The sequence below is a fragment of the Lepidochelys kempii genome, chromosome 2 (genome assembly GCF_965140285.1).
Source record: "Lepidochelys kempii isolate rLepKem1 chromosome 2, rLepKem1.hap1, whole genome shotgun sequence".
Lineage (NCBI taxonomy): Eukaryota > Metazoa > Chordata > Testudines > Cheloniidae > Lepidochelys > Lepidochelys kempii.
The window spans coordinates 77,183,462-77,207,970 of NC_136381.1; the positions used below are offsets into that span (position 1 = coordinate 77,183,462).

General features: G+C 39.0%; 2 protein-coding genes across 5 annotated transcripts in view; one reads left to right on the top strand and one right to left on the bottom strand.

Moving 5' to 3' along the window:
* The window catches only part of B4GALT6 (beta-1,4-galactosyltransferase 6), a 51,501-nt gene extending 43,422 nt beyond the window's left edge, over positions 1-8,079 (top strand). For 3 of the 4 annotated variants that reach the window (XM_073331323.2, XM_073331325.2, XM_073331326.1), the window contains 2 exons: positions 2,448-2,549; positions 4,477-8,079. In XM_073331323.2, the coding sequence (XP_073187424.1) occupies positions 2,448-2,549; positions 4,477-4,624 (250 nt within the window). In that variant the 3' untranslated portion in view covers positions 4,625-8,079. The remainder of the gene's footprint in view (positions 1-2,447; positions 2,550-4,476) is intronic. The other variant, XM_073331324.2, reaches the window with a different exon arrangement.
* A 1,460-nt stretch (positions 8,080-9,539) lies between these two features.
* On the bottom strand, positions 9,540-19,246 carry LOC140906752 (transthyretin). Its single transcript, XM_073331327.1, has 4 exons — positions 19,050-19,246; positions 16,875-17,005; positions 14,213-14,348; positions 9,540-9,861 (listed from the first exon to the last, which is right to left on the bottom strand). The coding sequence occupies exons 1-4, from the start codon at positions 19,116-19,118 to the stop codon at positions 9,739-9,741; spliced, it is 459 nt and encodes a 152-aa protein (XP_073187428.1). The 5' UTR covers positions 19,119-19,246; the 3' UTR covers positions 9,540-9,738.
* Between the last annotated feature and the right edge of the window lie 5,263 nt (positions 19,247-24,509).

Genomic DNA, 24,509 nt, shown 5'->3' on the forward strand with positions numbered 1-24,509 from the left:
GCTTCTTCCAGCCACCACATAGCTGCCTTGACTACTTGCCCTGACTCAGTGGAGTTTTAGTCCACCTACAGGAAGCCTATTAGGTATGCCCAAAACTATCACACCAAGTTCCAGAAAGTTCTGGACATGAATGCTGATTGTACATCTGCGTAGCAACAATGACCCAGACACCCTTCCTTCCTTCCATCCCTGCCTCCCAGGTCTCTTAAAGTGATGTCTCCCTATTAGGCATGAATGTTACAATAGGAATAACACCAAGCATATTTGTGCTTCTCTCCCCTTTTTTTCTGTGCATGTGCTTTCCCCCCCCCCCCCCCCCCACTTTGCTGCTGCTGCTGTTACTAAAAACCTTCTTGCAGTGTCTGGGGAAAAGCTTGCACATAAGTTGCTTCCATGTCCAAGAGCAGTGTATGAGTGGCATCATGCTATCCTATGACACAGAGTTGTAGTTGACCATCAGAAGAACAGTGAAATTGACAATATAAAAACTCCATTAAATGCTCACAGTAAACAAACTTGTAAAAAGTTACTTTTGTTAATTTGTTAATTTTTATGATTAAATTATATGTAAACTAACAGGTACGGTGGAGTCGCATCTTACGTGGGGGTTAGGTTCTAAAGTCAGCACGTAAGGCTAAAATCACATATAGTCAAAATTACCCTTGAAAATCCATTAAATCGCCCATAAAGTACAGTATACTGTACATGGTTGTGTATACAACCTGTACAGTAATATTTATAATGTATACAGTAATGTACAGTATATAATGAGTACATATGCAAAATATAATTTTACAGTGTTGTATTTTTAATTACAGGGGGTGATTACAGGGGGTTGTCAGGGCTTGATGTCGATCCAGGAGACAGAGGTGATGGAGAGCTTGGGTGACGGAGAGCGAGTCGTAGACAAAGTGGTTGGCTCTGGTTCAGCTTGAGAAGTTGATTGCGTAGGCTCATCTGCTACTGGTGGTTTTTCCTTGAAAAACATGGTGATCGGCAACTGTGGCTGTTGTCTCTTGAGCTGCTCAAACATTTCTTGATACAGTCTCAGATCGTCCGTAATACTACGTGTGATTTTGAGGCTTCGTTCCATAGAGGGATCGTATTCAGAAATTAAATCATTCAGGTGTTTCGCTGCTTGGAACACTTCAGCAAATTGGGCTTGTCTTTTTGATTTTGAAGTGTAAGTACGGTTGGGCATTTTTTTCCAGAAGAGCCCAGTCTCGTCAGCATTAAAAACTTGTTCTGGAAGATAGCCCTTTTCTTCTATTTTCTTTTATTGTTTGGGGTAGGCTTTTGCTGCCTCTTCATTGGCAGATTCAGCTTCATCAGTAGGCTGCACATTTTTGAGGTTGAAGCGGTTCCTAAAACTGTTAAGCCAACCTTTGGCTGGCTTTGAATTCCTTCTCATCAGAAGGCTGTCCCTCTTCGGTGGGAGGTTTGAACAGTGCATAGAGGCTAAGAGCCTTTTCTTGCAACCTGTTGCCATCGATAGGCACACGTTTATGGTTCATGTCTTCCAGCCATAAGTTTAATGCCTTTTCAGTCTTCACTAAAGTCTTATCATGCACCTGGCTTGTCACCTTAACAGTTATTGGAGCACTTGATGCCACGGCTTGACGAATTTCTCTCTCTCGAATCTTGATGGCACGGATACTAGATTCGTTGCGGCCATATTTATGCGCCACATTGGAGACCGACATACCGTCTCTCAATAAGTCCAACACAGCCAGTTTTTCCTCAGCGTTGGAACAGATCGCTGTTTCTTTGGTTGAGCACCAGATGAAGTAGTTGGCTTGTGTTTAGGGGCCATGTTGTACGAAAAATACGTACAGTATCTTTAAACACTAGAATCACACTCAGCGCGGCAAGATGCTCACACTATGAGAGGCACATGGGAACTGAGACTGACTCAGGGAATAGCAGATTCACGTCTCCCATCTCACGCTCACTCCAGGGCATACACTCATTGAGTGGAATGGTGGGCGGGATCGCCCGGACTGTTTACAGGTATCTTGTTGTTTTTATTTTATTTTTTTTGCTGAGCGTGTATAGTTGAATTTGCATAAGTTAAATGTGCGTATGATGCGACTCACCTGTATGTAGTTCTAAAAGGATCAGTCTTATGTAACAAAAGTATATCCCATGTTTCTACTCTTATAGCCCTCATCACTTCCATATGCTCCCACTCTGTCATCTCTTACTTTGCTTGGGACGGGGGCCTGGTTGCTATTTGTCGCTGTATATATTGCACTGTTTGTTTAAATTAAAAATTAAAAACAGTAAAGCAAAGGTCATATCTTTTAGTGGAAAAGTTGTTAGCAAATGGAAGAGTTGGCTTAAAATCTGAACACTAATGCAATTTTTTTCACTTTTGCTCAAGTCACTAAATTTTTTTTATAAATTCATTTTTGTTCATACACTTATCTTTAACTATTGTACTGTAGGGTTCATTATGCTGGATACAATGTAACAAGACCGGAGGGAGACCTAGGGAAGTACAAGTCCATTCCTCATCATCACAGAGGTGAAGTCCAATTTTTAGGACGGTAAGAAAAAGGGCAGTGTGTTCAAACATTAAAACCTAAGGAATACAGAAGATTTTATCTGGAGCGTATTCTCTCACTCACACACACACACTCACACACAGAACTATTAATAAACATCTGTGAGCCTTTTGTAAGATGCTATCCGGACTTATTTTGATACATTCCATTTTTCAAGGGACATATAAACTTCAAATCTAGTTTATTTAAAATGGCTAAACTCAGGTGAGATAGCTACTGTGTGAGCTCTTGCTGATTTCTGTGGTTTTACAATAACATTTTCCTGCTTTTATTTGTTTTTTGTTTTTAGTTTTTAGTTTTTGTCCCCCCTTCTCCCCACCAACCCACTGTTAATGTGTGGTACTCACACAACAGGGGATATTGACCACGTAAGGAAAACAACAAAGCTAACTTCACAAAGTACAGTGAACAAAGAAAGTAAACTGAAAAGAAAATATTCTCCCCTAACCTTTTTGCTATCGCAGTCTGATATCTTTCTTATAATAGCTTAAAAAATTGCTGGCAAAAGCCTGATTAAATTGACAGTGTCTCTCAGTGATCAGTAACATGAACATATTTGTATCGGTGGAAGTACAAGAGATGTGGTTTTTGAACTTCTGGAGAGTATATACATAAAGAGCTTTCCATGATTTATTATGGAAACACTAATTATGGCTCCATAGTTAAGGTTGAGCTGAGGTTTTTGCACATAAAACAGTGATTGATTTCCCGCCTCTTATGTATGAAAAATACTGTGTATCCTTACCAACATTTCTATACTTTCAGTACTGAATTATTTTTAGGAGAATGTACAAATACATGTGCTGAATAGTGAGTTAAAATTAATTTAAAATGGGTTATTTAAGAAATTAAGCGCACTATGTCAACTCTTATCATCCCTAATAATCTGAACAATGAAATAACACTCTCCAAGTATTTCATATTATTAAAAATCATTGACATTTTGTGCATAAGAAACACTTCAAGATACTAGGTTGTAATTAAATTAGAATAATGATTGATTACAGACCGTACATAAATCTAAGTAAACAGCCCATGTCACTATTAGTTGGGGCTCTTGTGGCATTAAATAATCCAAGCAATCACTCTCTCTAAAACTAATTTCATGTTATGATTGTGTTCGTTTTATTGAGTCAATGTCATGAGAGAAACTGAACTCATGTATCAAGAGTTGTCTTTGGTCGGTTAGTTGGCACTTCTTGTCACTGCTCCTTTGAAGTTATGTGGTGGCTGTATGCTAGTTAGAGCATCGGTGTTTAAAAGGCTCCCTGTGGCACTACTGACTTGGCCAGGCTTCATAGTGAGGCAGCACTGCCTGGGGAGCTGAGGGTATGTCTACACTGCAATTAAAAACCTGTGGCTGAGTCAAGCCAGCTGATTCAGGCTTACGGGGCTCAGGCTGCTAGGCTGTTAAATCGCAGTTTAGACGTCTACGATTTGGCTCTAGAACTCTGCAAGATGAGAGAGTCCCAAAGCTCAGGCTGCAGCCCAGGCTGGAAAGTCTACACCACTATTAAACAGCTCCAGAGCCTGAGCCCCACCAAAGTTGGCTGCATGGGCCAGCTGTGGGTGTCTAGTTGCAATGTAGACATTCCTAATTTGGGACCACAAACGCTAATATGCATTAATCACAATCCTATGTTGGCTGTTCAGTTAATCTCAGTGTAGTTTGTCCAGGAATATGAACAGTACTTGAATGTCCATCTAATTTATAAAACTGCAAAAAATCATGCATTTAAAGCTGATGTTTGTAATTAGTATAAACAAAGTGCTCCCAGAGTGTTTTTTGTAAAATAGGGGTTTCAAAATAAATGATGACCCGTCGTTAATTACAATAACACAGTTGATACCAATTTAACATGTTTCTTTACAAACCTTTTTCCTTGTTCCTTCTCTCCTTACCCTACAGGTATAAACTCCTGAGGTATTCCAGAGAGCGTCAGTACGTTGATGGGTTGAACAATTTAATATATGCTCCTAAAATACTCATCAGTAGATTTTATAAAAATATAACTGTAAACCTCATACCAGAGCTAGCTCCTGTTAGAGACTATTGATGGAAGTGGAGTGGCAAGCTACAGTCCTGGATTTCAAACTTGTAACACTGGAAAATACAAATTAAAGACGTTAAAAGACCTTAAATTGGGTCTTTTTGACTATTAGATGAAGGATATTTGGGAAGAGAAGAAAAATGACTGCATATGTTACCATGCATTCTATTCTGAAAAGAAATGCCAGCAGCTACTACTCAATGTTTACAGCATGGGACTACTAAATATTCAAGCCTTGTTTCACCATATTCTCTATCTTAAGCAACTCCACTATATATACTGCAGAAAACAGATCTGTAGCTTGTTTGGAAGCCAAGAGAGAGGCCTTTTCTCCCAGGCAATTTTTATAGTTAAAAACCATAACTTAAATGAATGCTTTTTGTTTCCTTTTTAAAATGCATTTTGTAAATATGTGATGTAAATTAATGTGCTCAAATAGCTTTTTAAATATGGTAAATTATGCTTCAGTATGTATTTAGTTATATTACTGTTTTCATTCTGTGTTCAGTAGCATGAAAGAACAAATGTAAATATTTGTGTTTAAACAAAGTTTATACCTTGTATGAAATGATGGAACTATCAATAATGGATGGCCAGCTATGACTGTAAACTGTTATACGAGTTTTGAGCTTTAGGCCTGCTGCATATCTGTATAGAAGAATTAATTTAACATGTAAGCTTGCTAGGAAGAAAGCTTTTAATTTTACTTATTACTAGTAAAATCCTATGATTCCCTGCTTGCCATCTAAATCATAGTTTATGCATATTGCATGTACATTTTAGAAAAATCTTAAGGTTGTTGGATATCATGATATACAGGAACTCTTACTTTATTTGTCTCCACATGTGCCACTAGTGTCAATGTCAGGGATTTTATGCCTAAAACAGTGTGTTCAAGTCTGTGTATTGTAGTTTGGTATGATCTTCTTTTTTATTCCTAGTAAACAGCACTTTTATTCCTCAAGAATCAGAATAGCCAAAAATGTGTCTTCATTGGAAGACAAATGTAAAAGTTAATTTTTTAAAGAATTGATAACAAAATATATTCCTAACCCTTATAGGGTGGGATTTTTAAAAGCACAGTGTTGGCCTAACTGCTCTATTGATTATGGTAGGATCAATGGGACCAGAATTAAGCCAGTGCTGAGTGCTTTTGAAAATCTCCCCCATAATATATTAATCAGCATAGATATTAAGGGTCTAATCCTGTGACGTGCTGAGCACTTCCTGTAAAGTGCTAAGCACCCTCAACTCTATGACTTGCAGTGAAATTGAGGGTACTCAGGACTGACCAGGATAGATCCCAGATAATTGTCTATTTTTGTGGTATTAAATGCATGAATATCTAGCCTCTCTGTTTTTATTCATCATAAATCTTAATTTCCTTTTGCTTTGCCTATATTGTTATGCTATCTAATAGCATCCCATTCAGAAACACTATCTTTGCCTAATATTTTTATACATCCATAGGTAATATGATGTAAGGAAGTAGTCTGAACCACTTATTTTCTCTGTTAATGTAACACAAATCAGTTAAATGTTGACCAAGATGATCTAAGAGATTATTTTGTTGACTGTCACAATCATTCAGTGATTTAGTAACCGAAGACTTTCTTCTGCTCCCCTGAAGAATAAAAAACAGTCTCTTGATAAATTATTTATTATATAGTGTTCCTGCAAGAGTGCTGACAAGAAACACCAATCTAAACTCACTGCCCACTTGTGTGCCTCCTGGATTTACCACAGCAGATGGTGGGATGCAGGTGTTTCAGTTTGTTTGCTGTTCGCACCTTTTCTTTTATGCCCATTCCAGGAACAAGTTGTGCCCCTGGCCATTCTTTAATGAAAGTTGTGAGTACACTTGTAGATATTCCAATAATTTGCAGAAAGGTGGTAATTACTGATTTGATTGACATAGTTGAAAGCAGGCTGTACGAGATATTTCATATTGTATTGGAATGATCTTTAAATCTAGTCAATATAGTATGCTATAGAAATTATTTAATGTACAGGAAAAAATAACAAAAGAGTAACATCAACTGAACAAACCCTTAAAACAAGCATGCTTGAGTTTTTGTATTACTACTTGATATATTTCTGTAATTCCGCATATTGAATATTTTGAGAGGCAGATGGGTAGATATGAACTCAATAACTAGTATACTAAATAAGCAGCTATATTCTCAAAGTAAATTTGGTGTTATATCCATATGTCACATTAGCTGAACACATTTCTTCAGGATTGCTAAAAGGAATAACTTTTAAATGTCTGACTTTATTTTGAAGTGTTTTCTGGTATTCAGTGCCATCAGTTTTAGCACCTTTGCTTATGATGCATCTTTTGGTAGTTTAGGTTTGTGCCTTGTTTCCCCAGTATGCTTTTATTGATGTGTCCATTTCTCAGTTATGCATGTGGAAGACATTCAGTGAAATTAATGTTTGATTTGGGTTTTTTAATATCTCCTGGTGCATTTAAAAAAATACACATGAATATGCTTCAGCCAAAGTCCTGGAACTTTGCAAAGTGTTGATTAATCATGTACTGTCTGAGAGAGAAAATGTTGTGATTTAATACATAGTCACAGTTGTATATAATTTAACATGCCCCGAACTTCTTATGTTCCAAATTGATACAGCTTACATTAAGAAAGATGTTTACCAACCACTTTTGCCAGGTAGGTACCTTTTAGTTTTAAAGGCTACCATTTTCTTATTGATATTACACCAAAATAATGTGTGTACACTCTGTCTGAACCCAGTACTGTTCTGTAGCAGACTTTAACATACCAGTGCCTTCAAACAAAAGAAGTGAAGTGCAGAGCTGAGAGCTATGCACATTCCTTTTGGTAACATATGCTTAATTGTAGTAAAACAGAAAAGAATATCATGCTGGCTTTTTGGTTCTGACAGACAGCAAATTTGACTGTTCCTCAACAGAGGACACGACATAGAAAAAAATATTTTGAAGATTCTGAAGGGGTTTTACAAATTAAGAAGTAGAAATGCTATAAAAATACTAACAGTGTCTCAAGTCCAGTCAGTACACTAACGGATATTTTTCATCTAAATTTCCTTCCCATCTGCCATATTTTAAATTGAGAAAAATATAAAATTTAATATTCTCCTTGAAACCAAGAATATATTGACAAACGAATGCAAAATGTTTATTCTTAGATCTTTCAGGTCTATTTTTGTACTCTTCTGTTTAAAATAATATATTAGTCTTATAGTGGATTACAAACAAGCCAATTATAAAAATTTAAAAGGACACATTGCATATCAGCAAGAGGAAATGTACTTAAGATTTTATTTTTAGAGATATCTGAGGCAAGCTTATTGAAAACTGCACTGAAACAATTGCTGGCAATTTCCTATGTACTATCATATTTTTATTTTTGTTTTGTTCATGAAAATGTTTGTACTTTTTTATCATTGTCTTTTTTGAAATATAATGTTCTAAAGACTGTGTGGTTGTCTAATTTTTTTCCTTTTAGGCACTGTATTCTGTGGAAGTTTGCTCCTTCAGTGTATTTTATTTAGAAAAAATAAGCATTAGTTGAAGTGTCTGGTACAGTATTACTCCCACATTGACCTCACAGCTTGACGGGATAGGAAATTTCTTATTTGATAAGAACTGATCCTGTAGAAACCTTTTACAGATAAAATTGAAACATGTTTTCATAGCATGTTAAATTTTTAAAAAATAATGTAACTTTTTAAAATTGACAGCATAGGATGAGAATTATTTGTGGCAGGACCTACTCTTTAAATTTTGCCCAGCATAATGCAGCCCTGAGCCTGACTTCTGATGTGTCTAGGTGCTATTGTATTACAATACATTGTTAAAACTGTTACAAAAATCTAAAAATGTTGTACCTCAGCTAATTAACAGATTTGATCTCCCACTGAAATGTTTGGAGTGAAATACAACAATTTAGTAATACTTTAGCTCTTATAACACTTTTCATGTGTTTAGATCTGAAAGTACTTGGAAAAAAATGAATTGTGGTTCTCTAAAGATACTATATTGATTGGATTCTAACTAACAAGTTTCTTCTTCTTAGCATAAAACAGCACATCTGTCCTAGAAATATTCTAAACAGCTGTAAGTAGCAGGAAAATATCCCAGTATCAAGAGAGTTCATCCAAGCTTGGAATTATTAAACCTGGGAGCAGACAGAGGTCCTCATGTGTCAGTGGTTTCCCCCCTGCTCATCTGTCTTTCATTTTTTAATTATTAATATTACAGTAGTAGCTAGCGCCCCATCACAACTGTGGCCAAGTTTATATGTACTATACAAACATAGGTAATGATCTCTGCATTAGCACTTGGGTTCTAAATGACAAATGACATGCAAAAGGAGGAGAAGGACGATATCTGATGAAGTGGGTTTGAGCCCACAAAAGCTTATGCTCAAATAAATTTTAGTCTCTAAGGTGCCACAAGTACTCCTCGTTGTTTATACCTGTATACTGTTTTTCTTATTTACAATATGCATTTGCTGTTTAATTATATAAATATTAGCTATCCCTGAATGCCATACAACCTTGTCATCATTTGTAGGCTGATTTTGTCTTTTGTAGGCATAGCTGCAGAACTGGGACATCAGGGAAATCAGTGGGACACTGTGCAGGGGCTCCATGTTATTGCCTCTTTTGGTAGGGTCTGGACCAAAGTAAACAATGTACTAATGAAGATAATTCAATAAATGTGTCTTGCTCCATAATTTTGTGTTTGAGAATTTCTTGCATTACAGATCTATTTTGCTCACAGTTCTTTGTGATAAGGACTATGGGTTATCGGCCATATGGAAGATTTCAGTTTACTTTCAGCAAATGGAGTTTCAGTATAATTTTTTACAACCCTGAGACAGTGTTTCTTCTGAACCGGAATTTTTTTTTTTTTGAAAGAGTAATTGAAAACCTTTTTAAGAAACATTTATTGACTTTACCAGAGGTAATACATTCACAAAATAAAAATCCATTGCATAGCAGTTTGCTTTTGAGTTAGTGTTTGAAGATGAAAAATGTTATGTGAGTAATAAGTATTGATTATTGCAGCCAAAAAGCAGAATCAATCTACAAATGTTAAATTGACCAGTGTAGGACAATTTGCATGGCTAATGTGTAGTTCCGAATTCCTTTGGTTCGCTAACTACAGCTGTAGTTGAGTAAGAAAAGGGACTGAGGAGAGCAGCAATAGTATAATGACGATAACCAGAATCATTAGCAGTGAATACCACCTGGAGAAGAGAGAGAAAAAAACACTTGAGAGCTTGAAACATAGTTTTACATTTTTAAAGCCAGAAGGGACCATTGTGATAATCTTATCTGACCACTTGCATATCACAAGCTGTAGAATTTACCCACATTAATTCCAGCTTGAACTAGGGCAAATTTGTTAGAAAAAAGTCCAATCTTAATTTAAATCTCTCCAGTGATGGAGAATCCACCACAACCCTTCGTAACTAACCCTTGGAACAACTTACCCTCACTGTTTAAAAACTTGCTTCTTATTTCTTGTCTAAATTTGTGTAGCTTCAACTTCCAGTCATTGGATCTTGTTATAACTTTATCTGCTGAATTTGAAGAGCCCTCTATTTCCCCTCCCCCCGCCCCGTAGGTATTTGTGGACTGTGATCGACTCACCCCTTAATCTTGTCTTTGATAGGCTAAATAGATTGAGATTCATACGTCTATCACTATAAGATACATTTTACAATCCTTTAATCATGGCTCTTCTGTGAATCCTTTTTAACTTACCAATATCCTTCTTGAAGTGTGGCACAATATTTCTGTAGCATTGCACCAGTGCCAAGTATAGAGGTAATATACCCTCTCTGCTCCTCAAGATTCCCTTGTTTATGCATCTAAGGATCTCATTAGCCCTTTTGGCCTCAGTATTGCACTGGGAGCTTATGTTCAGCTAATTCTCCATCATGCCCCTCCAGCCCTTTTTAGATCAGTTTCCCAAGGCAGAGTGCCCCATCCTGTAATTATGGCTTGTATTCTTTGTTTGTTAAATCTGGCTGAATTAAAACATAGTGTGTTTGCATCCAACTTACCAAGTGATCCAGATGGCTCTGTCTGTGACCAGTCCTCTTCATTACTTCCCAGTTCCCAAATAACAAGCTGTGCCTCAAAACTATTGTGTAGATTTAACCTCAAGTTTAAATTTTGGAAGCATACATATTGTGTCTAATGTTTTGATGACAATTTTCTGTCACTGTTTTTACATTTTGTGAATTACATAAAGCTAGTAAAATATGTGCAAGACCTTATAAATCAGTGTTACAGTACAGAGACAACGTTTGATGTGCTTTTTGATCATGAGGTATTGTTGACCATTTGTGAACCCGACGAGGGATTGATGTTTGTGCTCTTTGCTCTCAGCAGACTCTAAGGTTTTGTAACACAGCATGCTGGCCCTTCTGTTATTGGGGCTAACCGTGTAATTGAAAAAAGGTGATTATAGAACTATATCATATGAAATCTGGGCTCAGTGAGACATGGTGGGGAAGGGTGTAGGGATGCATGTCTTTAGGAGGGAGAGGAATCCTGGAGAAGGATTAGTCAGAGAAACTATGCTAGTGAGTAAAGATTTGTGGAAAGAAAGAAACCCTGGAGAGGGGTAAACTGGCAAAAGAGGAGGCCTGGAGCAATGCAGTGGAGGTGTGGGAGTGTGGCCGGAGTTGACACTTGTATTTATTTAGGGACGCTTCAGAAGGAGGTTCAACAGAAAATGGAAGCAACCTCTTTCCCCTCACACAGCCTCATGTCCTGGGTAAGGGTAAGGGTTAGGGCACAGGAATTGTCCACACCACTACTGTAAGTGTGTATCCTTGTGTTGTTAAGAAAAAAGGGTTATTGAGACAATGGAGGACAGTTGAAGATTACCAAGCCTGGAGAGAGCTGGGAGACTGCTTTGTTACTTGAAAATGAGAGAATTTTTACTGAGATTTGGCAGGATGGTTAAACCTCAGATTACTCCATCCACCAGGGAGACTGCAGACCACTAGTTGAAGAGGGGAAAATGAAGCACCAACAGCGGAAAGATAAACCCATTACAGGGTAATAGATGACCATTACATGTCTGTGTTGATGGTTCTTTTGTATTGTGTTCAATTCAATGTATAACTGTTAGGGGAAAAAGAAAAGGAGGACTTGTGGCACCTTAGAGACGAACAAATTTATTTGAGCATAAGCTTTCGTGAGCTACAGCTCACTTCATCGGATGCATAGAATGGAACGAACACACACACACACACACACACTGGAAGTTGCCATAGAAACTGTAAGAGGCTAATTAATTAAGATGAGCTATTATCAGCAGGAGGAAAAAAACTTTTGTAGTGATAAGATGGCCCGGTGAGGATACTTAACGTAGGGAAATAGATTCAATCTGTGTAATGACCCAGCCACTCCCAGTCTCTATTCAAACCCAGGTTAATGGTATCTAGTTTGCATATTAATTCAAGCTCAGCAGTTTCTTGTTGGAGTCTGTTTTTGAAGCTTTTCTGTTGCAAAATTGCCACCTTTAAATCTTTTACTGAGTGGCCAGAGAAGTTGAAGTGTTCTACCGGTTTTTGAACGTTATGATTCCTGATGTCAGATTTGTGTCCATTTATTCTTTTGCATAGAGACTGTCCGGTTTGGCCAATGTACATGGCAGAGGGGCATTGCTGGCACATGATGGCATATATCACATTGGTAGATGTGCAGGTGAACTAGCCCCTGATGGCGTGGCTAATGTGATTAGGTCCTATGATGGTGTCACTTGAATAAATATGTGGACAGAGTTGGCATTGGGCTTTGCAAGGATAGGTTCCTGGGTTAATGTTTTTGTTGTGTGGTGTTGTGGTTGCTGGTGAGTATTTTCTTCAGGTTGGGGGGGCTGTCTAAGCGAGGACTGGTCTGTCTCCTAAGATCTGTGAGAGTGAGGGATCATTTTTCAGGATAGGTTGTAAATCTTTGTTGATGCACTGGAGAGGTTTTAGTTGGGGGCTGAAAGTGACAGCTAGTGGCGTTCTGTTATTTTCTTTGTTGGGCCTGTCCTGTAGTAGGTGACTTCTGGGTACTCTTCTGGCTCTGTCAATCTGTTTTTTCACTTCAGCAGGTGGGTATTGTATTTTTAAGAATGCTTGATAGAGATCTTGTAGGTGTTTGTCTCTGTCTGAGGGATTGGAGCAAATGCGGTTGTATCTTAGAGCTTGTCTGTAGACAATGGATCGTGTGGTGTATCCTGGATGGAAGCTGGAGGCATGTAGGTAAGTATTGTGGTCAGTAGTGTCTAAATGGGCCATCTTGATTATCACTACAAAAGTTTTTTTCTTCTGCTGCTGATAGCTCATCTTAATGAATTAGCCTCTTACAGTTTGTATGGCAAATTCCACCTTCTGTGTGTGTGTGTGTGTATATATATATATATATCTTCTTACCATATGTTCCATTCTATGCATCGATGAAGTGGGCTGTAGCCCATGAAAGCTTATGCTCTAATAAATTTGTTAGTCTCTAAGGTGCCACAAGTACTCCTGTTCTTTATTTAAAAAAAAGTTTGTCATCTTTCTGCTATGTGCAGTATGTAAACCACCTGAGCATTTAGGAGTGGGAAAATGAACAATTAAGGGAGCTGATATGGGGTGGGGGGCTGCTGACCTATTACTGTGGCTCTTTGGCAATGTACACTGGTAAATTCTGCCTCCTTCTCAGGTTCAGGTTGGCTACTCCTGAGCTAAGGGATTGTTTCCCTCTTCATATTGTACCCAGCAGTAGAAATAATTTGGGATGGTCAAACTGATAGCTCCAAGCTATTTGTCTGTTGGCAAAGTGTTTTCAGTGGAGGTGCCTCCATTCTGGAACTTAACATCCTCTCCTCCAAACCTTGAAGCAACAGAGCTTGAGGCTGGAGATTTTCAGAGCAGTTTCCAAAACTGATGAATTTCTTCAAGATTTCTTGGTTGTGAGTGGGGTGGGGGAGAATGAACTGAAAAAGGACTTAGCTTGGAATATTGTTGCTATTAAACCATTTTATAATGTCTATAGACTTTAAATAACTGTGTTGCATGCAGGTAGAGCATTGAATCAACTTTTCTTTAAAAATCTAAATAAAATCAATTGCATATGAAGCTGCTGTACTAGTACCACTGTGTGGCAAACATCACTAACAAAAGCATTAGTGATGGGCCAAGGAAAATATGGAACCCTCCTCTTCCTTACTAGACTGAGGGAGAAATAGCCATGTTGTTCTTCCCCCACAAATGCCCCAAAAACCCAGGAAGACCACTGGGTAGCTGCAGAAGTGAGGGGTGGGGGGAAGTTCCTAGATGAGAAACAAGTCTAGGAGCCTGCTGAGAGCAAATGGGAGGCTAGTTCTGGGGTATCTGGTGTGTGGAAATTCCTGTGGAGCTCTGAGTTTGCAAATTTGAACTGCTCAGTGAACTGGAAGGTGTTAGTTCATGGCAAAGTCTTTGAAACTGGAGAGCAGTAAATGGACACAGTTATTAATTAAACCCTCTACAGTTAACACAGCCTTGTTCTTTGCAATTATAGGTTCTCTTTTAAATGTGAAATAGAAGTATAATGAATACTCACATCAGCATGTTCATGGAATGGGTTAAGGCCAAGTCCCTTCCAGTAAGTGACTGTGTCAAACTCAATCTTGTACAACCCTGTTACAAATTGTTTCTCGGTTGTAAGCTCATGGATCTCGCCATATTCATTGGTTTTTCTGCATGAGAGCAAGATAGTATATATTTATTTTTGTGTTCAGATGTCTGAAAGAAAGAAGCAATATGTAGCACTGAACTACAATGACATTCTGTAGCCAGACATCTGGGAAAATGCTGACTGGTCATCTGAAATAACTTGTTCCTTTCTGTACTGTGGAGGCCTCACAAAGTCTGTCCTTGCATCTAGATCTCCCATGCATACCACAAAGTATGTCTGGGCTGTAGAAGCTTCTTTATTGTTACTGCCGCAAAGATTGGAGGTAAGCCAAAAGAAACCTGGCATGGGTGTTTGCTGTCTTCTGATAAGGCTGTCAGGCTGAGTCCAGAGTTGTTTAAATGTTACTTCAGAGCCAGCAGGGGGCACACAAGAAAAACTCACCGGTGGCCGAAGAGTGCATAACTCCCATGATGTTTTAATAAACTTAAACTAGTGGTTATTTACCCTATTATTTATTAATACTTCACATAAGGTTGTTCCTAATTTTGTCTTTTTAGGAGAGTACTTTGTTCTGGTTTATTTACAAGAATTATTTGAATTACACTGAGGTTGCCATAGGTTTGACCAAGAGTATAGTCTTGTGAAATCTTTTTAGTCCATTGAGTTGTCTGACCTTCACAAGCAGATAGACTAATTTAAACAAACCTATCAGGACATTAGTAATGTCTAGAAACTGCAGAGCTTTAAGTGCTAGCTGATGTGGAGTCTGTATTGAATTTTGTCTCCTGGCTTAATGTAGCTCCTCTTAAAAACACTCTATTTCCACTTAATCAGTCCTGTAGTGTGGGAATTAGTGATCCGATGTCGGTGGATAGTATGACACTCGTATTTTATATTCGTGTTTCACTAATCTCCATCCATTGTTTAAAGTTCTGAATGCTGAGACTCAGTCTGTAAATGTCTCTGTTGCATTTCTTCATTTCAATAAAAGGTAAATGCTAATCAGTACATCAACTGACACATTTATTTGTTTTAGTATAAGACAAGGAAATTCAGCACTTAATGATAAACCATCTAGGAACCTGTTAAATCACAGATGCCATATGCTTTCAAGCCCGTTCTTAGAATTTTTACTGACTGATAGAAAAAGTAGACAAACATTTTATTCTCCTACATTGATCACTTTCAAGCAACTCCCCATTTACTTTACAGACTTTCTCAACTATACCCTGATAACTCTTTTAGCTAAAAGTACAGTGATGGGCTCAAGTGGGCTTCTGAGAATCCAACTGTTAAAATTCCACTACCACACTGAAGTGAGCGTGGAAGTAATTTCTCTGTCTCTAATGAAGTTCAACTACTTACTGGGCTCTGCATTATCATCTCTGCCAAATAGACGGAATAAAAATACCACTGCATGTTCTTTGCATCAGATCTCAGGTTTTTTTAAATACCCTCAGAAACTGATCCTAGAGCATCCAACTCTCCCTCCCCCCCCTCGCACATACACCCACACAATGTTTGCACACACACCTGCCCACACATCTCAGTGCACTGTGTTGTGTACACTACTAGTATAGTCAATACGTGTTTTAGGAATAAGTATACATACCTCAAGTGGCAGCATATGCTTTCAGCTGTTTACCATGTGCTCTTGCTTCCTTCTTTGGGTATGATGGCACATTTTGGTTTAAATGGGAAATTATAGGGCTGGATTTTCCATTCCCTTACCCCTACTCGATGTGATCCTATGCAGCCCTGGGCCGTTAAGTTTGTCAGAGACTAACTCTTTAAACAATGTATTGGCACCTTTGTTCTAATACTTGGGGCACCACCACTATAAGAATTCCTTTGTGTAGTAATGTTGGAGAACTTGCATACATTTATGTTCTAGGCTCTTTACTGGTCTGAAGCTGGGATCCCATTAGTGGTGGATTCCTGCAGTGTGACGACTTTCACTATCCACTTTCTGAAATGATCCAGACTATTGTAGACTACTTGACAGAGGATAATGGTTTCCCTAGACTTTCTCCTGGAAGTTGCTAGACTACCGATATCTTGAAACAATATATTTATGCTCCAGTGCAGCCAGAATTCCTAACTAGAGTTTTCAACTTCATACAGATTAGAAGTCTCTTCTGACTATACTGTATTATATTATGTAGAAATTGGTGGGCTTTCATTCTTTGCTAAAGCAGAGGTGGACTTCATGCTAAGAATTGATGTGCTTCTTGTAGCCATAAAGTGAAGTGTCATGAAGAGGGAAGAGTCAAACAGCAATTGATGGAAGAATAGTTTTCTATACCACATTTCATGCTGCCTGTGAGTTACCTCCCTTGTGTTTACAATTTTTTCAAACCATTCAGGAGCCAGTCTGCTAGCTTTGCAGCTATAATTTACTTAGAAGAGACCCCCACACTGAGTAAATATTTGGTGTAGGCATAAATTATCTTATTACTTCTCAGATTGTAACTAATGACATTATACATATGTTTTTAAGATGAATGCATGTAAAATGTGGGTTTTGTAATCTTTAGCCTCTTTCAATGCCTCCCTCACCCCCTTCTCATTGTATTATATGACTTACCCTGAACTTAAGAGCTGCCAGGTCCCATCATCAGCCTTTTTATATAATTTAATAGGTACACTGGAAGCTGGACTTCCTCTGACTGAATCTAGAATTTTCACAATAAGAGGGTGCTTGGAATCATGAGAGCCCTGCATATAGGGAAAAGAGAGATGTAATTCTTGTATGACAGATTATATAGGAGTGATGGGCCATGATAAAGCATGCCCCTTAGAAATTTCATTTTTTAGAATTAGAAGATATCACATATTTTCATATACCAGGTACATAAGTTTACTGTATAATACGAAAATTTTGCCTGCAGGATCGCAGGGAGAGAGCATATGCTGTACCCTACAAAGGGGTGCACTCCTCATGTGCACTGCGAACCTGTCCTCAGAGATGGAATGCCTCTCAGCACTCCCTCTGGGGTGATGCAGTTCTGACTAGCATCCAGTGCAGAGTTATTGCTAACTGGCACAACCAAGCCACAGATGACCGAATAAAAGTTTAATCCTGGAAACGGGGAGTGGTGATGGTTTGGAATCCAGCAATATGATCTCCTTGTTTTAGTGTGGGGGCTGGAGGAGAGCTCTCTTGGTCAGGAGGGGCTTCCCGGTGGTCACATTATCCCATTCCTCCCTTCGTTCAACTGTCAGCTTGGCAAGCCGTGCACATGTGCTCTGTCTCGCTATCATAACCCCATTATGGGCCAGACTGTGGTCAGGTATGTGCACAGGTATAAGGTATAAGTAGCTTCCCCTGCACAAACCCTACAACAATTATATTCCATGTGCTCATTAGACCAGTGACTGCTTCCTCCCCGAGAAGCCAGCAACCCCAAAGGGAATGATGATACAACAAGACTGTGCTCGTCTCATAACCCCTTAAGTGTAAAAAAACTCTTAGAGTTCTATGGTAGCTGCTGGTTAGTGATAACTACCGAGTCTGCTTAACCATTATTGGTTCCAAAAATGAGGTTTCAGTTTCTGACTTTTTTTTATTCAAAGAAAGGTTCTTATTCAAAAATTGTAATAACATAAACTGTGTGACCCCTTCCCTCACCTGTTATCCCTTCTGGGGACCTATGACAATCTACCTCACCTCTGGAGATCCTGCCACATAGCCTGAGAAAAACTCATCTATGAAACTAACAAACCGGAATAAACTCAGTGGCCCTGATTGACTTTCTCACTCCTTTCCCACTCTTCCCCACCGATTTCTAGGATGAAGAGCCTCCTGCCTGCTGAGGTTTCTGATGTCACCAGTGGGGCAGATTGTAGCAGGAGTTGTCAACTTCTGTGGATAAAGGAGTTTCTTAGCCACCACCTCAGAAGCTTTGTCAGGGTTTGGAGGACAGGATAATTAAAAACATATGGCCTAGCTTCCCCAAACATCAGAAGTGGCCCTGTGGAGCAGAGTGGGAGTACAAGGGCAATGCTGCTGGGGGAGATCAACAGGCTACACAGTGTGTGGATCTCCAACATTTTTCAGAGCCACATGAGTGCCACCAGAAGTGAGAAGAGGGGAAGTGGGGCCCTAGACTTGGTCCCAGGCCTCTTTCCGAGCAGGAGATATGGCAATCCTCTCCAACTACAGAATGGTGATGGGGAGACCTGGAGCAATAAAGGAAGAGTGGGTAGAGAAGAGACAAAGCACCACTTCATTTCCCTTCTCTCCTGAGGTTGGAGCAAGAGCCACTACAGAAGGAATTTGCCGGTGAGTCAGTAGGCAGCAGTTGGCAGGCCTTCTGGGAGGTGAATTCTCATGCCATATGTCCACCCAACCAGTACTGCCCGTTGAGATGATGATCAGCTGATGATGGCTTTGATGTCTTGTGAGGGGAGGAGTTGCTTCTCCACAGCCTCCCAAGGCTGAAACCATATTTGGGAGAGAAGGTCCTTTTTAGTGGCTGTTGAAATTATCCTGATAGCAGGTGCTACCTCCTATTACAGCCTATCTACTGCTTTCATCAACATAAATAACTACCGCAAAGGGGGAAGCACTTTTTTTGTAGAAATAAGAAAAGCGGTAGGAGAGTGCAGGGTCAACGCACAATATACAATTAAAATAAATGTAATAAAATAGGCTGATTTGTCTTTAACTTATTCCAATTCTCATCATTTAAAAAAAGAAAAAATGAGGTAGGTTACATGGATCACACATGAAAGGCCACCTCAATACCAAAACACTTACCAGTGGTGCGGCTTCAGAGAAAACCACCAGTCCAGCTAAGAAAACAAGGAGCAAAGAACGAAAGGCCATTCTGCCGGCAGTCTGAGAGTCTCGGTGTCAGCAATTAGAAACTGATGGGATTGGGGATTTTTATACCCAATCCCCTCAAATTAGGCTGCTTATCAAGTGCTGTATGACTTCAAAGCTGCTGATTCTGATTGTTTACTTAGTAAATAGTAAGAGAATAAGTAACCCACACAAACATGAACTTTGCCTGTGGAGATTAGTCTGCTGCATTATCTTCTGTAAAATAACTTTGGATCACATTTTGCATCGCTGATCCACTGATTACAATTACTTTATTGTAAATGGCCTATTCCCCTCCATGTTTCATGTTCTGTTTTATGTTGTGTTTGAATATGTGCTGTACTGTATGTGGTCTTGACAATGTGTGAGAAAGTAGATTTTCCTTCTCTCTTGCACAATAATATCCTTTTCATTTTCAGTATGGATTTCATTCTTGTCATAGCATGGAAAATACTCTCATCCATAGAATCAGCAACCTCTGAGTTTATCTGATGAAAACTGTCACCCTTCTCATTCTTTGTTGAAAGCAGTACTGAAGTCAAGGTGGACCACTCCATCTTCTTAGACTGCCTCTCCAGACTTGTGCAGCAGTGTCTGACCACCTCCTGTGATGTTTCCACTTTGCCTGTCTCTCATCCATGCAAATGGCTTTTGGCCATCTAACTACCTGTTTTCAGGGTACAGTCAAATTGTGATCTAAATACTGTCATTTATTCCTGCAGTAAATTTATGGGCAAAATTAATTGCACGTGGAAAGGTGCACTATAGAATTGGAAGTTATTTCTTTTAATTTGGCACTTTATCTTGTAACCTTAAGTGTGTCTCTACGCTTGTGATCAACTGGATTCTTTTTTTAAAAGAGCCGTTGACATCTCTTCATAGGAGGCTTTATGTAAGCTCTACCTACTCCCCCAGCACCACCTAACCTCCCAACCATGCCACCAGTAAACATCAACCACCCAAGCCATCTAGCACCCACACTGGGTGGGAAAACAGCCAACAGCTCCCCCTGAGGAGAATCTAACGCTCCCCCCCCGCCCCAGCATCACCCTACACCTCATCGGTTCCCAGCATCACAACAGCCGTGGTTTCTTGCTTTGACTGCCAACAGATTGTGGGATGTGGCCACAAAGGATTGTGGGACTGGGGTCAGGACAAGAACATGTGATGAGTTTGAGAGTCCTAGATGGACAATTTTTTTTAAGAGGCTGTGCTCCATACAGTGCCCTGAAATAAGGACTTGGTTTTTGTGATCTTTATTTTTAACACATGTATTCAGTCGTCAATTGTATTAAACCTAGAGCTGGGTGGATAACTGAATGTGGTTAGGTAAGCATATTTTGTTGTCTGTATGCAGTTATGTTTATTATTACAAATAAATATATAGTTATTGGGTGTAGCCATAGCAAGTGGAAACATACTGTTTTTCAAACTCCAGTGTGATATCTTTGAAATATATTCCATTGAAACCGCACCAAATTAAAATATTTGACTTATGTTTATAAGAGTTGTGTAACAAGGGCAGAGTCAAGAAATCAGGGAAATCCAAACAGTTAATTGTTGCTGCAGTACTTATGTAATTTATTAATTCACTTGGTATCCATTCTTCTGAACAAGCTCCCAATTTAAAGAATTTAAATTACAAGCTCACTAACAAATGAGCACTGATTTATTTTTGAGAGGTACAATTGTATTAGCTGCCCATAGAGTCACTGCAATCCCACTAGAACAAAACATATTCAGTCCAACAGACTAATCCACCAGTCTAGACAAATGATTGCCCTCCTTTCTCCTCCTCCCCCCCCAAAAAAACCCACAATTTCTCCATGACTTCAACTGAATCACACACAATCAGTCTGCATCTTAACCAATGCTGACTTTAGAAGATTTCTTGTGAGTTGTTATGCAGATAACTTTGTTAAAAGGTCATGCTTCTGTCTTAGCACTTCCCCTTAAAGCTCAGGGGGAAAACAGATAGTACTTGATCTATATAGGGATTTGGTGTTGTGACTGATAGTGAAATTCTGCAGTCTTTTTCCATATGAGGTCTGGATTGAACTAACATGAAGTTTCATAGAACTCCAGCTAGAAATCTTCAGAAGATCAAGTTTGGACATAAGATCACTGTGCCATTAAAAGGGACCAACTGGAGTACTTTCTTGTTTCAAATAGGGACAACCCTTCTTTCACTGTATCTACTTCCACCTGAATTTGGCAAGTGCAGAGATGTTTGAGAAGATTTACAAATGGCATACGTTAACTGAATTCTGTCAAATGTTTGTATGCGTTTAGCATTTTGAACAAAAGTTCATGATAATGAACTTGACAACAAAGTAAAAGAAACAGTGAGAGACAAAAAGTATCCCTTAAAAAGTGAAGTTAAATCCTAGTGAGGAAAATACAAAGGAGCATAAACTCTGGCAAATGAAATGTTAAAATATAATAAGGCCAAAAAAGAATTTGAAGAACAGCTAGCCAAAGACTCAAAAAGTAATAGCAAATATTTTTATGTACATCAGAAGCAGGAAGCCTGCTAAACAACCAGTGAGGCCACTGGACGATCGAGATGCTAAAGGAGCACTCAAAGACGATAAGGCCATTGCGGAGAAACTAAATGAATTCTTTGCATCGGTCTTCACAGCTGAGGATGTGAGGAAGATTCCCAAACCTGAGCCATTCTTTTTAGGTGACAAATCTGAGGAACTGTCCAAAATTGAGGTGTCATTAGAGGAGGTTTTGGAGCAAATTGATAAACTTAAACAGAAATAAGTCACCAGGACCAGATGGTATTCACCCAAGAGTTCTGAAGGAACTCAAATGTGAAATGGCAGAACTACGAACTGTAGTTTGTAACCTATCATTTAAATCCGCTTCCGTACCAAATGACTGGAGGATAGCTATGTGACGCCAATTTTTAAAAAGGGCACCAGAGGTGATCGTGGCAGTTACAGGCCAGTAAGCCTGACCTCAGTACCGGGCAATCTGGTTGAAACTATAGTAAAGAACAAAATTGTCAGACACATAGATGAACATAATTTGTTGAAGTAGAGTCAACATGGTTTTTGTAATGGGAAATCATGCCTCACCAATCTACAAGAATTCTTTGAGATGTTCAACAAGCATGTGGACTGGGGGATCCAGTGGATATTGTGTACTTTGCTTTTCAGAAAGTCTTTGACAAGGTCCCTCATCAAAGGCTCTTAAGCAAAGTAAGCTGTCATGGGATGAGAGGGAAGGTCCTCTCATGAATTGGTAACTGGTTAAAGGATAGGAAACAAAGGGTAAGAATAAATGGTCAGTTTTCAGAATGGAGAGCGGTAAATAGTGGTGTCCCCCAGGGGTCTGAACTGGGACCAGTCCTATTCAATATATTCACACATTATCTTGAAAAAGGGGTAAACAGTGAAGTGGCAAAATTTGCAGATGTTAGAAAACTACTCAAGATAGTAAAATCCCAAGCAGAATGCACAGAGCTACAAGGGGAATCTCACAAAACTGGGTGGCTGGGTAACAAAATGGCAGATGCAGTACAATGTTGATAAATGCAAAGTAATGCACATTGGAAAACATAATCCCAACTATACATATAAAATGATGGGGGTCTAAATTAGCCGTTACCACTCAAGAAAGAGATATTAGTCATTGTGCATAGTTCTCTGAAAACATCCACTCAAGGCGCAGTGGCAGTCAAAAAAGTGAACAGAATGCTGGGAATCATTAAGAAAGGGATAGATATTATCATATTGCTTCTATATAAATCCATGGTAAGTCCACATCCTGAATACTGCATGCAGATATGGTCGCCCCATCTCAAAAATATATATATTGGAATTGGAAAAGGTTCAGAAAAGGGCAACAAAAATTACTAGGGGTATGCAATGGGTTCCGCATGAGGAGAGATCAATAAGACTGGGACTTTTCAGCTTGGAAAAGAGATGACTAAGGTGGGATATGATAGAGGTCTATAAAATCGTGACTTGTGTGGAGAAAGTAAATAAGGATGTGTTATTTACTCTTCATAACACAGGAACTAGGGGTCACCAAATGAAATTAATAGGCAGCAGGTTTAAAACAAACAAAAGGAAGTGTTTTTTCTTACAAAACGCACAATCAACCTGTGGAACTCCTTGCCAGAGGATGTTGTGAAGGCTAAGACTATAACAAGGTTCAAAAAAGAACTAGATAAATTCATGGAGGATAGGTCTGTCAGGAAGAAGTTAAAATGTAGCCAGCAGAAAAGACAGAAACTGCTTAAAAGCAAGGACATAGTTTCTGTCAATACCTGATAACTTAGTTCAGCTTATCAGTAAGAAAGAATAATGCTAACCCTCCCTTCACAACCCACTGGATGTCTGTAAGCACTCATCCCTCCCCCAACCTGCAGCCCGTCTCCTTCCCCTGCAAGGTAGCCATAAATGTTTGATGCAAGTAGGATGACCTCTATATGCACATACTGTTCTTATTTTTATTTTTGTTCAGGGTTGTAACAATGTCTGTCTCTATATGTACAGATAAATGTAAATGAATTGATAAGAGAATGTATATAACTGGCCACTATGGCACCATATTTTTGAAGCTGCTTGTCAGTCTTCCTGGTAGCGTGAATAAACCCCCTTCAGTATTGTCTGTGCTTGCCTGATTCTTGGAGAAAAGAATCTTTTTGCCTAAGAGTTCCATCAATGGCTATTAGCCAGAATGGGCAGGGATGGTGTCCCTAGCCTCTGTTTGTCAGAAGCTGGGAATGGGTGACAGGGAATGGATCACTTGATGATTACCTGTTCTGTTCATTCCCTTGGGGCACCTGGCATTGGCCACTGCCAGAAAACAGGATACTGGGCTAGATGGACCTTTGATCTGACCCAGTATGGCCGTTCTTATGTTCTTCTAAAAACCATCACTCTGTTCAATTTGCTTGCATGCTGTATCCCCTTACGTGTCATCATCTCTTTTTTGTTGAGATTATAAGTGCTTTAATGCTGTGATTGTCTTTTCTGTGTTTGTATAACACTTAGCACAGTGGGGCCCCATTGTCAGTTGGTCCCATGTCATTGCCATGATACAAATAATAAATAAATATGACTATTATTTCATTAGAATTAGTTCAGCTATCTCTGGGATTTAAGCATGTATGCTGACAGGCGACTATAGCTCTTGATAGTCACTGCATACCATGCAAAATTTAACTTCTTTCAAACACAGAATAAGACAATGAATTGATCTATTTTCTAATAGTGTAGGGCAGGGCCCAGTTACTGATTACTGTACTAAGTCAAGGGTGATGTGTTCTGAGTGGCCAGTGTTGGGGTTGTTTTTTTTTACATAGTTTCTTTTGCATTTTAGCACAGACATCTCCCTTCTGAACAAAGTAAAACATCACTGAGAAAATCACAACGG